We start from the raw sequence: 12,575 nt of genomic DNA, 5'->3' as shown, positions 1-12,575 counted from the left end.
AAAGGTATTCATTTTGTCTAAAGGTATTATCTTACAATTTTCATTCTTGAGCCTTCAAACGTTGTAGAATTTGTTTGTATACAATGAAGTTTTAAGTCTCACTTTATATACCTATTTGATTGATTGTTTGTTGTTTAATGCCTAGTTCCAAATATTTCCTGCATGTTCAGGACAATATACACATTTGAAGAATATTCTCAAAGATTATTAATATAAGTCCAGTCCTACATAGAAACGATTTTTCCTAAACATAAAGGCAGTGCAAAAACTAAAACTAAAAAATATAAAAAGGAAAATTTATTAGCAATTTAAGATTGCCAAACTCTTTCAAACCTTCAAATGTTTGTAAAAAGGTTTTTACTCTTCATTAAGATAAGTATAATGATATTTATTTGGGCTGAGTTGCGATGAATTCAAACTAGGAATATAGTATGATAAATGGCATCTGGGTATCCTGACATCAACATTACAGTTGCTGAACAAAATCCTTTGAGTTGTTGACAATATCTTTACGAAACTAGGTTGGACAATGCCCCAATTGGCTGAGGTAGACTGCAACTGAATTAGGGTCAAAAGTTTAGATCACAGCAGCTATTGATAGACTGAAATTTAGAGACATAGTTTCCAAATATTATATTTTGAACCCATGTCCAACTTTTTACCAAAATTAATTTTGAGGTCAAAGGTGAACTTCACAACATATCTTCATATTTCATCCTCCAGATATTAAGTCACCATAACCTACCTTGGTTTGGTTTTGCCTTTGAAGTACATTCTTTAGAAAAGCACCATAGTTAATTAATATTTCATCTCTATATTCCTCGTAAATAGTTAAACATACAGTCAACCCTGCAATAACGGTCACCTCGTTTCAGCGGTCACCTGCCTCCAACGGCCACTTTCATACCCTCTCAAACGTTTTCTCTATATAATTTAACTCAAATCAGCGGTCACCTATTTGTAGCACGAAATCTCCATTTCAACTTTTAACAAAGGTCATTTTAATTTTTCAACTACCGAAATAATCATGACAAAAAATAAATGTCTTCAGTATCGAAATCTGTTTGCAACCGAGATTGAGCAATATGAGGTGAATTCATGAATTCCTCGTGTCCTACTCCCTTCTGTTTCCATTGAAAACCATGTCACCGACTTATTTCTCCAAGAATATTAAAATATTTCAAATGTTTTCTTCAAATTTACAGCTGGAATCTGCCATTTTTAGCTCACCTGGCCCGAAGGGCCAAGTGAGCTTTTCTCATCACTTGGTGTCCGTCGTCCGTCGTCGGCGTAAACTTTTTACATTTTGAACTTCTTCTAGAGAACCACTGAATGGAATGAAACCAAACATGGCATGAATGTTCCTTATGAGGTGCTGACCAAGTGTTGTTACTTTGTAGCGGATCCATCATCCAAGATGGCCGCCAGCGGGGGACTTAGTTTAACATAGGACCCTATGGGAAATACATACAAATGTCTTCTTTTAGAGAACCACTGAATAGAATGAAACCAAACATGGCATGAATGTTTCTTATGAGGTGCTGACCGAGTGTTGTTACTTTTAAGCTGATCCATAATCCAAGATGGCCGCCAGCGGGGGACTTAGTTTAACATAGGACCCTATGGGAAATACATACAAATGTCTTCTTTTAGAGAACCACTGAATGGAATGAAACCAAACATGGCATGAATGTTCCTTATGAGGTGCTGACCGAGTGTTGTTACTTTGAAGCTGATCCATAATCCAAGATGGCCGCCAGCGGGGGACTTAGTTTAACATGGGACCCTATGGGAAATACATACAAATGTCTTCTTTTAGAGAACCACTGAATGGAATGAAACCAAACATGGCATGAATGTTCCTTATGAGGTGCTGACCAAGTGTTGTTACTATGAAGCTGATCCATAATCCAAGATGGCCACCAGCAGGGGACTTAGTTTAACATTGGACCCTATGGGAAATACATACAAATGTCTTCTTTTAGAGAACCACTGAATGGAATGAAACCAAACATGGCATGAATGTTTCTTATGAGGTGCTGACCGAGTGTTGTTACTTTGAAGCCGATCCATAATCCAAGATGGCCGCCAGCGGGGGACTTAGTTTAACATAGGACCCTACGGGAAATACATACAAATGTCTTCTTTTAGAGAACCACTGAATGGAATGAAACCAAACATGGCATGAATGTTCCTTATGAGGTGCTGACCAAGTGTTGTTACTATGAAGCTGATCCATAATCCAAGATGGCCGCCAGCAGGGGACTTAGTTTAACATTGGACCCTATAGGAAATACATACAAATGTCTTCTTTTAGAGAACCACTGAATGGAATGAAACCAAACATGGCATGAATGTTTCTTATGAGGTGCTGACCGAGTGTTGTTACTTTGAAGCCGATCCATAATCCAAGATGGCCGCCAGCGGGGGACTTAGTTTAACATTGGACCCTATGGGAAATACATACAAATGTCTTCTTTTAGAGAACCACTGAATGGAATGAAACCAAACATGGCATGAATGTTCCTTATGAGGTGCTGACCGAGTGTTGTTACTTTGAAGCTGATCCATAATCCAAGATGGCCGCCAGCAGGGGACTTAGTTTAACATGGGACCCTATGGGAAATACATACAAATGTCTTCTTTTAGAGAACCACTGCATGGAATGAAACCAAACATGGCATGAATGTTTCTTATGAGGTGCTGACCAAGTGTTGTTACTATGAAGCTGATCCATAATCCAAGATGGCCGCCAGCAGGGGACTTAGTTTAACATAGGACCCTATGGGAAATACATACAAATGTCTTCTTTTAGAGAACCACTGAATGGAATGAAACCAAACATGGCATGAATGTTTCTTATGAGGTGCTGACCGAGTGTTGTTACTTTGAAGCCGATCCATAATCCAAGATGGCCGCCTGCAGGGGACTTAGTTTAACATGGGACCCTATGAGAAATACATACAAATGTCTTCTTTTAGAGAACCACTGAATGGAATGAAACCAAACATGGCATGAATGTTCCTTATGAGGTGCTGACCAAGTGTTGTTACTATGAAGCTGATCCATAATCCAAGATGGCCGCCAACAGGGGACTTAGTTTAACATTGGACCCTATGGGAAATACATACAAATGTCTTCTTTTAGAGAACCACTGAATGGAATGAAACCAAACATGGCATGAATGTTTCTTATGAGGTGCTGACCGAGTGTTGTTACTTTGAAGCCGATCCATAATCCAAGATGGCCGCCAGCGGGGGACTTAGTTTAACATAGGACCCTACGGGAAATACATACAAATGTCTTCTTTTAGAGAACCACTGAATGGAATGAAACCAAACATGGCATGAATGTTCCTTATGAGGTGCTGACCAAGTGTTGTTACTATGAAGCTGATCCATAATCCAAGATGGCCGCCAGCAGGGGGCTTAGTTTAACATTGGACCCTATAGGAAATACATACAAATGTCTTCTTTTAGAGAACCACTGAATGGAATGAAACCAAACATGGCATGAATGTTTCTTATGAGGTGCTGACCGAGTGTTGTTACTTTGAAGCCGATCCATAATCCAAGATGGCCGCCAGCAGGGGGCTTAGTTTAACATTGGACCCTATAGGAAATACATACAAATGTCTTCTTTTAGAGAACCACTGAATGGAATGAAACCAAACATGGCATGAATGTTTCTTATGAGGTGCTGACTGAGTGTTGTTACTTTGAAGCTGATCCATAATCCAAGATGGCCGCCAGCGGGGGACTTAGTTTAACATGGGACCCTATGGGAAATACATACAAATGTCTTCTTTTAGAGAACCACTGCATGGAATGAAACCAAACATGGCATGAATGTTTCTTATGAGGTGCTGACCAAGTGTTGTTACTATGAAGCTGATCCATAATCCAAGATGGCCGCCAACAGGGGACTTAGTTTAACATGGGACCCTATGGGAAATACATACAAACGTCTTCTTTTAGAGAACCACTGAATGGAATGAAACCAAACATGGCAAGAATGTTCCTTATGAGGTGCTGACCAAGTGTTGTTACTTTGAAGCTGATCCATCATCCAAGATGGCAGCCAGCGGGGGACTTAGTGTAACATAGGACCCTATGAGAAATACATACAAATGTCTTCTTTTAGAGAACCACTGAATGCAATGAAACCAAACATGGCATGAATGTTCCTTATGAGGTGCTGACCAAGTGTTGTTACTATGAAGCCGATCCATAATCTAAGATGGCCGCCAGATGGGGACAATGTTTAACAAAGGACCCTATGGACAATACATACAAATGTCTTCTTTTAGAGAACCACATACTGAATGGATTGAAACCAAACATGGCATGAATGTTCCTTATGAGGTGCTGACTAAGTTTTGTTACTTTGAAGCTGATCCTTCATCCATGATGGCCGCCAATGGGGGGACTTCCTTTAACATAAGACCCTATGGGAAATACATACAAATGCTTCTTCTAGAGGTGCACTGAATGGAATGAAACCAAAACATGGCATAAATGTTTCTTATGAGGTGCTGATTAAGTGTTGCTACTTTGTTGCCGATTTACTGTTCAAGATGGCCACCAGGATTTTTTTATTAAATTACAGGACCAATATTGAACCAAATTTGGCCTCACTCATTATTAGGGTATCTGTTATGATTTTAATCTATTTTTACATGATTTCCAAAACCAAAGTAGAATTAGGTGAGCGACACAGGCTCTTGAGAGCCTCTAGTTTTTAATTCACTGACGCAAGAACCATAACTCTACAGATGGATAACACTAAAACAATTTGGCCTGATCCTGACCATAGGTGATGTTGGAATAAGAATTTTTTTCGGAACCTCATTTTAAAGGTCACCTCTCTTGAATGGTCACTTTTGATACTTCCGAAAAGTGACTGCTTAATACAGGTTCGGCTGTAGTTCTATAAACAAGAAGTTTGGTTGTTAATGTCATTTATGATTTAGAATAGATAGAGGGAAAAGATTTCTTCATATACAGATATTATCATTTTTATTTTCAGGTCCGATGTTGAACATTAAAGAGAGAGAAGAAAAACCTGCAAGACCTTCATTTTTGTCTCAAGGAAGATCAAATCCTTTCAAGGTCATATTTGAAAATATAATATTTCTAAACATTCTTAGAATCCTATATGTATTTTATAGTTTAATTGATCTATTATAAAAAAAACAGTGACCAGTATATATGAAATTAACAGAAATCAGTGATAATTTGATACCCCAATTTAGTTTATTTCTGGTATTCAGTTACTGTGGATTCACTATTATTGAGGGGTACTAATTTTTGTTGGTTTTAATGAACCACAAATTCAAGTGTTTAAGGAAATTCCATCTTTCCTAACTCTTGTATGCAGAATTTGACACAATCAGCTTAGTAGTAGACCAACAAGCTCAGCCAGATTTTTGGGTAAAGAATGAAATGCAATCAAAACCGTATTATCACTGACTTGATAGGTATATTTTCCATGCCTCATCTCTACCTTTGAGAGCTGAAAGAACAAAGTGCAGTGAGGTGAACATTCTTTAGATCCTATCCATGTCCATGTCAAGTAATTATTAATTATATATGCTCAGATATTTAAGTTATGAAATAATGTGTATGTGTATAATCATACTTGTCAAGAATTTGAAATTTACAGAAGTATTGTATGGTGTATGAATCTATCTAAGGAGGATAACTCAAATTCAAAATATTGCCTAAATATGTATGCAATGATTAATTTTAAGGTCATATTGCAAATGAAAGCAATCTTTACTTTTCAATACTCTTGTGCACTTTGATTAGATAAGCTATCTAACAGTCTGCAACAAAACTTATTACCCTACCAGGACATTTTTTTTATTTTCAGCTTACCAGTTTTTTGCTCTTACTCCAAAAACAGCTTACATGAAAGCAGCAAATTTGAATTTTAAATCCATTGTTTTGAGTAGGGCTGTTCCAAAACTGACCATGGTAGGGTTGCAATCAAAATAATTATTTGTGGGTGGTTGCATTTTCCTTAGAACTTTTATAGAGTTATAAGTATAATAAAAATTGTATGGGTAGGTAGGGCCTAAAAAAAGTGCCTTCCATGTACCCCATACATATGTTTAATTCTGGAACAGTCCTAAGCAGAAAAGTAAAGAATAAATCTTGGGAAGACACACTTTTAACCAAAAAGTGCTAAGGAATTATATTGCTGATGTTTAAAAGCGCCTATCATTAATAACAGTGTTATACTTGTTATCTCTTATAGGTTTCATCATCTCAACAGAAGTCAACTGGAGGAAGCAGTAGAGGAACACAAGTCTTTGATGCTATGAGTAAAAAGAAACCAGAGAAAGTTGCTCCGCAAGTCATCATAAAAAATTCTAAACCTGTACTGAAAAAGGTTTGCTCTTAATAGTTTAAAAAAAGGGGGGGGGGATAAAGATATCTGAGTAAGTTTTAACATTGAGTAGCTTTTACAGAAATTATGAATTTTTTACTATTGAAAAAATATTGCAGTAAGAAAATGGCACTACAATGAGCACTTCATATACACATACATAGGTCGTTACATTGTATTGCCTTCATTTACACCTAATGTTGTCTGATTAGAAATATTTCAAAATAAGAACTTGTCAAAGGCTATTCATATGAGCTTGTAGAGGACCTTAAACCTTTCTTTGTTGGCATTAAAAACAGTATCTCATAAAAATTACATATATTATTATAGTAATAATTAATAGGTGTTTTCATAATGACCCTGTTATATGTCCAAGGTCAGTATTAATGGCCTTGGAAACTGTAATGATCCTGGACATTAACTCGGACAATTACAGACTCCCTCAGACAATTATTACAGACCTGGGCAATAGGAGGGACATATAATAGGGCCATTATGAAATCACAGTTATTTGAGTAGAGTGATCTGTGAAAACGGTTAGTCATTTTGAATTTTTTGTTGTTTCATAATGACCCTGTAATAATGCTTTAATATTGATTCACTTATAGGGTCTTTGCATCGGAATTAACACATTTATTCTAAAACCAGTTGTTGGCATGACACGGGTTATGTTCTTCTCATATATTTTATGACGGTATAATACTAAACCCCTAACAGGAGGGATTGTGCCTGATATTCATATGATGAAGACATAATCTTTCAATCAGTTTAATTGAGATCTGGAGCTGACATGTCAGTAACTGCTAGTAGTCTGTTGTTATTTATGTATTATTGTCATTTTGTTTATTTTCTTTTGTTTCCTATTCTGGCATCGGACTCTGACTTCTCTTATACTGAGTTTTACTGTGCGTACTGTTGTGCGTTTGTTTTTTCTACATTGGCTAGAGGTATAGGGGGAGGGTTGAGATCTCATCAAACATGTATAACCCCGCTGCATTTTTGCGCCTGTCCCAAGTCAGGAGCCTCTGGCCTTTGTTAGTCTTGTATCATTTTTAATTTTAGTTTCCTGTGTATAATTTGGAGTTTAGTATGACTCCATTATCACTCAACTAGTATACTTATTTGTTTAGGGGCCAGCTGAAGGACGCCTCCGGGTGCGGGAGTTTCTCGCTTTATTGAAGACCCATTGGTGGCCTTCAGCTGTTGTCTGCTCTATGGTCGGGTTGTTGTCTCTTTGACACATTCGCCATTTACATTCTCAATTTTATCTGTTGGCTGTAATAGGAACCGTTTCCATTTTTATTCAAATTGGGCATTTGAGCAATAATTTATCCTGTTGGTTGATAAAAATTAAGGAAAAAAGATAGTATTGTAGAAATAGTAATAATACATTATGCTAATAAAAAATCTTTTTTTTTTAAGAGTTCATCTTCACAACAAAAGCTGTTAACAGCAAAGAAATCTGAAAAAGAAGAAATGTCTAAAACTCCTACAGCTCCAAGTACAAAGTAAGATATATTAAAAAATGTGCAAAACTGCCACTGTTCTAAATACAAAGTAAAATATTAACATCATCATTGAAAGATACATTGTATACTAGATTCTCTTAGCTATTCATGTTTTCTTATATCTAGGTCTTGAACATACTTCACATGGCAAAATTTAAATGAATGATTTGAGTTTTAAAGTAGTGATACCAAAATAAATATTTGGAAGATTTTAGTTTCTTGTATCAATAAATGATATTTCTTCAAACGTACTTTTTCAATGCCAAATCATATTTTTAAATAGTTTGACAGGATTACTTTATACAATGTGTAGTGATGCACTTTTTATCTTATTTCTTGATATTTAATTTGGTAGTTTTGTAGAGCATTTTAGGAAATTTTGTAAATTTAAAATGAGGGAAATGACAAAATTGAAAATTTATGCAGATAAGATATTATGAATAGTTGCTGTCTTTCAGAACAAACGTGGAGAAATGAGATTAATGGGGATTATACCCCATAAAAGGTTTGAAACTTTCACATGATTATGAGATTATTGTATATGTCTTTCATATTTTTATAGAACAGCATCAGCATTTGATTTGTGGTATGAGGATAATAAGACAGAATTATTAGATGAGTTCCCAGACTTGTCTGAAGAAGACCTAACTCAAGTAGCAACCGAAAGATTTAGAGAATTATCAAAAGAGCAGAGACAGGTAGCTTCAAAACTTTTTTTGTTGTGATTTTTCAATTTAAAGCAGAAAATCAAGTTTAATACATTTAGGAATATAGCACCTTAAAGCAGTTTTCCCTGAATTATTTCAGGAAAGATAACTTGCCTTTAAAAATTTAAACTGAGAAGAAGTACTTGATGTCAAATATCAGAATATATAAAAGTTGAGGAAGCTACACATGGGTGCATGTTAAAGTAGATACAATAAATCCTGATTGCAGAAAGTTAAGCATAAAATACATTTTATTTCTTTTTGGTCCAAATTTTGTAAAAATTATAACAAAGTGATATATTCTGTGCAATGTCAATTTCATGTCCTGTCACATTTCTTCACATTTTGGGATGGAAAATAAGTTTTATTTCTGTTTTAGTATTTTAATTGCTATCATTATAGCCATCATTAGCTTGAGTATAAAAACACTAAGATCAGTTTCAAAAGAAAATATAAGCTTTATTTTTATCGACAAGAAAACTTTGAAGGGCTTGGTAAACCTCATTGGTTACAAGTTTCTAAGCCTGAACAAAAAAGTTGATATTTTTCAGGCATTGAAGTAATATTTTATAAATAAACACACTGTGTAACAGACCTGTATTAAAAAATTTAACTCAAGGGAGACTTTTTTTAGACTCCCAACAATCCATAATATAAAGTTTTTCATTTTACTTATAATTCTTGCAAATTCTAAGGAAAATGCAACCACTTACAATTAATTAATTTTAGTGCCTCCCATCACTGCTTGTGCTTTGTTACAACAGGGTGCATGATTGTAGTGTCAGGTTTCAAACGAAAAGGTGGATTGTATGGTGTGATTTGTTTACAAGTTAAGATTCTACAGAATGGTTCCACTGCAAAATATAGAAGATTTTAAATGTTACATGGTTTCAGGTAATTTTCATTGATTAATAATTAATACTATTAATCCATTGTTCTTTCCTGTCTAATATAGGAATGGTTGCAGAAAGCAAAACAGTTAAAATCTGAGAACACAGAAAACACAGACAATAAAAAGAGAAAAAGAGATGAAGATTCAGACTCTGCTTCAAAAAAGAAAAAAGAAATCTCAAAGCCTTTATCATCAAACTCTAACACTAAACTAGCTGGGTTTGCATTCAGTAAAGAATGATTTTTGAATAAAAGCTGATTTTTTAACAAAAATTATAAAACAAATTTGTGTACAAAACTGTCTAATATAATACTTTGCAGCCGTATTTGTGTGTCATTTTTTTTCCACACTAATGTGGCTGAAAATGAGATATGTGTCCATGTCATTAATTCTTTGATTTAAGCTTTATTTATTTCAGAAGGTCGTAATTTTGATAAGCTATATCTTTTATACAAATGTCATTAAATCTTGGATTATTTGTTGTTTTGGTTATCTTTTCTGTTGATAATATAACCTGTAGAATTATTTGTTATATGTTTTAAAACTCCATTTTCATGTTCTTTGATTAATTTGAAATTTTTATAATTAATTTGTATTTTCAATTACTATGAATAAGTTGTATGTGTAGGTTTGATAGGATTTGACCCATGGTTCATTGTTCATTGAACACTATTTATTTTTTCTGCTTATGTTAGTTTTTCAGTTACTAAGTTCAACTGTATTTGTTTTATAGAATCATTGTATAATTAAATTTCTGTTTGACAGGTGTCACCTGTCCTTGATATCTTTTTCATGGTTCATTGATTCACATGCATTGTTTTTTATTCCCCATTTTAAGTTAGACATAATATGGATAGTCAGTTATTTTTATCTGGTCACTATGCGACTGGACGTTAAGCAACCAACAATCATCATAGCAACTACATGTCATAGCTTATTGATACATGGCACCAAGCTTTAGACAGTGTTATACTTTATGAGGAAATGCTCACAGTACATATTTTTTAAACATGGGCATACAGGATAACTGTGATCAATTAGACTTTCAACATAATATGTCATGATCAATTATACAGGCAAGCTGTATCAGTATGTCTACTATTGTTGCATCAAAGAATTGACAAAAGATTAATTGCAATTTTTGCTATGTTGATATATTATTTATTTTTGAATATTGTTATATTACATATTTTTAAGATTACATTTATATATTTAAAGTAAGTATTCTTCTGTTAAATCTGTCAAGGCTATTACCCTTGGGAACTGGAGGCATTTTTTGATGAAAACAAAATTGAATACTGTGGATTCATTAATATTCGTTGGATACTAATTTTCGTGGATTTCGTGGGTACAGGGGAACCACGAATTTAAATGTTCAACGAATTACAAATTTTCTTTAGGAATGTATGCAGACTTTGCCAAAACCACGAATTTAAATATCCACGAATATGCAAGTTTTCCTCAATCCACGAAAATTGGTACCCACGAAAATAAATGAATCCACAGTATGTTTTATAGAAATGTTCAATTTTATAGATTGAATTCTAGATCCTGTAGAGTAAAGTTCAGACAGTGTTACTGCATATATTTATTTAAATTGCTGCAATACATGTACTATCAGATGTGCTAACAAAATAAACATTCATTTGAATCCTATTTTTAGCTCACCTGACCTGAAAGGTCAAGTGAGCTTTTCTCATCACTTGGCGTCCGTCGTCCGTAAACTTTTACAAAAATCTTCTCCTCTGAAACTACTGGGCCAAATGCACCCAAACTTAAACACAATCATCATTCAAGTATCTAGTTTAAAAAATGTGTCCGATGACCCCACCTGCCAACCAACATGGCTGACATGGCTAAAAATAGAACATAGGGGTAAAAATGCAGTTTTTGGCTTATATCTCTGAAACTAAAGCATTTAGAGCAAATCTGACTGGGTAAAAATGTTCATCAGGTTAAGATCTATCTGCCCTGAAATTTTCAGATGAATCGGACAACCCGTTGTTGGGTTGCTGCCCCTGAATTGGTAATTTTAAGGAAATTTTGCTGTTTTTGGTTATTATCTTGAATATTATTATAGATAGAGATAAACTGTAAACAGCAATAATGTTCAGCAAAGTAAGATCTACAAATAAGTCAACTTGACCAAAATGGTCAGTTGACCCCTTAAGGAGTTATTGCCCTTTATAGTCAATTTTTAACCATTTTTCGTAAATTTTTGTAATCTTTTACAAAAATCTTCTCCTCTGAAACTACTAAGACAAATTTAACCAAACTTGTCCACAATCATCATTAGGGTATCTAGTTTAAAAAATGTGTCCGATGACCCTGCCCGCGAACCAAGATGGCCAACATGGCTAAAAAATAGTACATAGGGTAAAATGCAGTTTTTGGCTCATATCTCTGAAACCAAAGCATTAAGAGCAAATCTGATGATGATAAAATTGTTCATTAGGTCAAGATCTATCTGCCCTGAAATTTTCAGATGAATCGGACAACCCATTGTTGGGTTGCTGCCCCTGAATTGGTAATTTTAAGGAAATTTTGCCGTTTTTGGTTATTATCTTGAATATTATTATAGATAGAGATAAACTGTAAACAGCAATAATGTTCAGCAAAGTAAGATCTACAAATAAGTCAACTTGACCAAAATGGTCAGTTGACCCCTTAAGGAGTTATTGCCCTTTATAGTCAATTTTTAACCATTTTTCGTAAATTTTTATCATTTTTTACAAAAATCTTCTCCTCTGAAACTACTAAGACAAATTTAACCAAACTTGTCCACAATCATCATTAGGGTATCTAGTTTAAAAAATGTGTCCTATGACCCCATCCGCGAACCAAGATTGCCGACATGGCTAAAAAATAGTACATAGGGTAAAATGCAGTTTTTGGCTCATATCTCTGAAACCGAAGCATTTAGAGCAAATCTGATGATGATAAAATTGTTCATTAGGTCAAGATCTATCTGCCCTGAAATTTTCAGACCAATCAGGCAACACGTTGTTGGGTTGCTGCCCCTGAATTGGTAATTTTAAGAAAATTTTGCAGCTTTTGGTTATTATCTTGAATATT

The 12,575-nt window shown here is 34.6% G+C and overlaps 1 protein-coding gene across 1 annotated transcript in view; it reads left to right on the top strand.

Annotated features, from left to right (window-relative positions):
• The window catches only part of LOC127698384 (WD repeat and HMG-box DNA-binding protein 1-like), a 53,636-nt gene extending 41,996 nt beyond the window's left edge, over positions 1 to 11,640 (top strand). The window contains exons 23-27 of the mRNA XM_052201818.1: positions 5,029 to 5,111; positions 6,262 to 6,396; positions 7,816 to 7,901; positions 8,464 to 8,599; positions 9,564 to 11,640. Coding sequence (XP_052057778.1) covers positions 5,029 to 5,111; positions 6,262 to 6,396; positions 7,816 to 7,901; positions 8,464 to 8,599; positions 9,564 to 9,740 — 617 coding nt within the window. The 3' untranslated portion in view covers positions 9,741 to 11,640. The remainder of the gene's footprint in view (positions 1 to 5,028; positions 5,112 to 6,261; positions 6,397 to 7,815; positions 7,902 to 8,463; positions 8,600 to 9,563) is intronic.
• The last annotated feature ends 935 nt before the right edge of the window (positions 11,641 to 12,575 follow it).

Source organism: Mytilus californianus, unplaced genomic scaffold (genome assembly GCF_021869535.1).
Source record: "Mytilus californianus isolate M0D057914Y unplaced genomic scaffold, xbMytCali1.0.p SCAF_4, whole genome shotgun sequence".
In the NCBI taxonomy this organism is placed as follows: domain Eukaryota; kingdom Metazoa; phylum Mollusca; class Bivalvia; order Mytilida; family Mytilidae; genus Mytilus; species Mytilus californianus.
The sequence above is the reverse complement of the archived record's forward strand: the minus strand, read 5'-3'. Positions and strand labels throughout refer to the sequence as shown.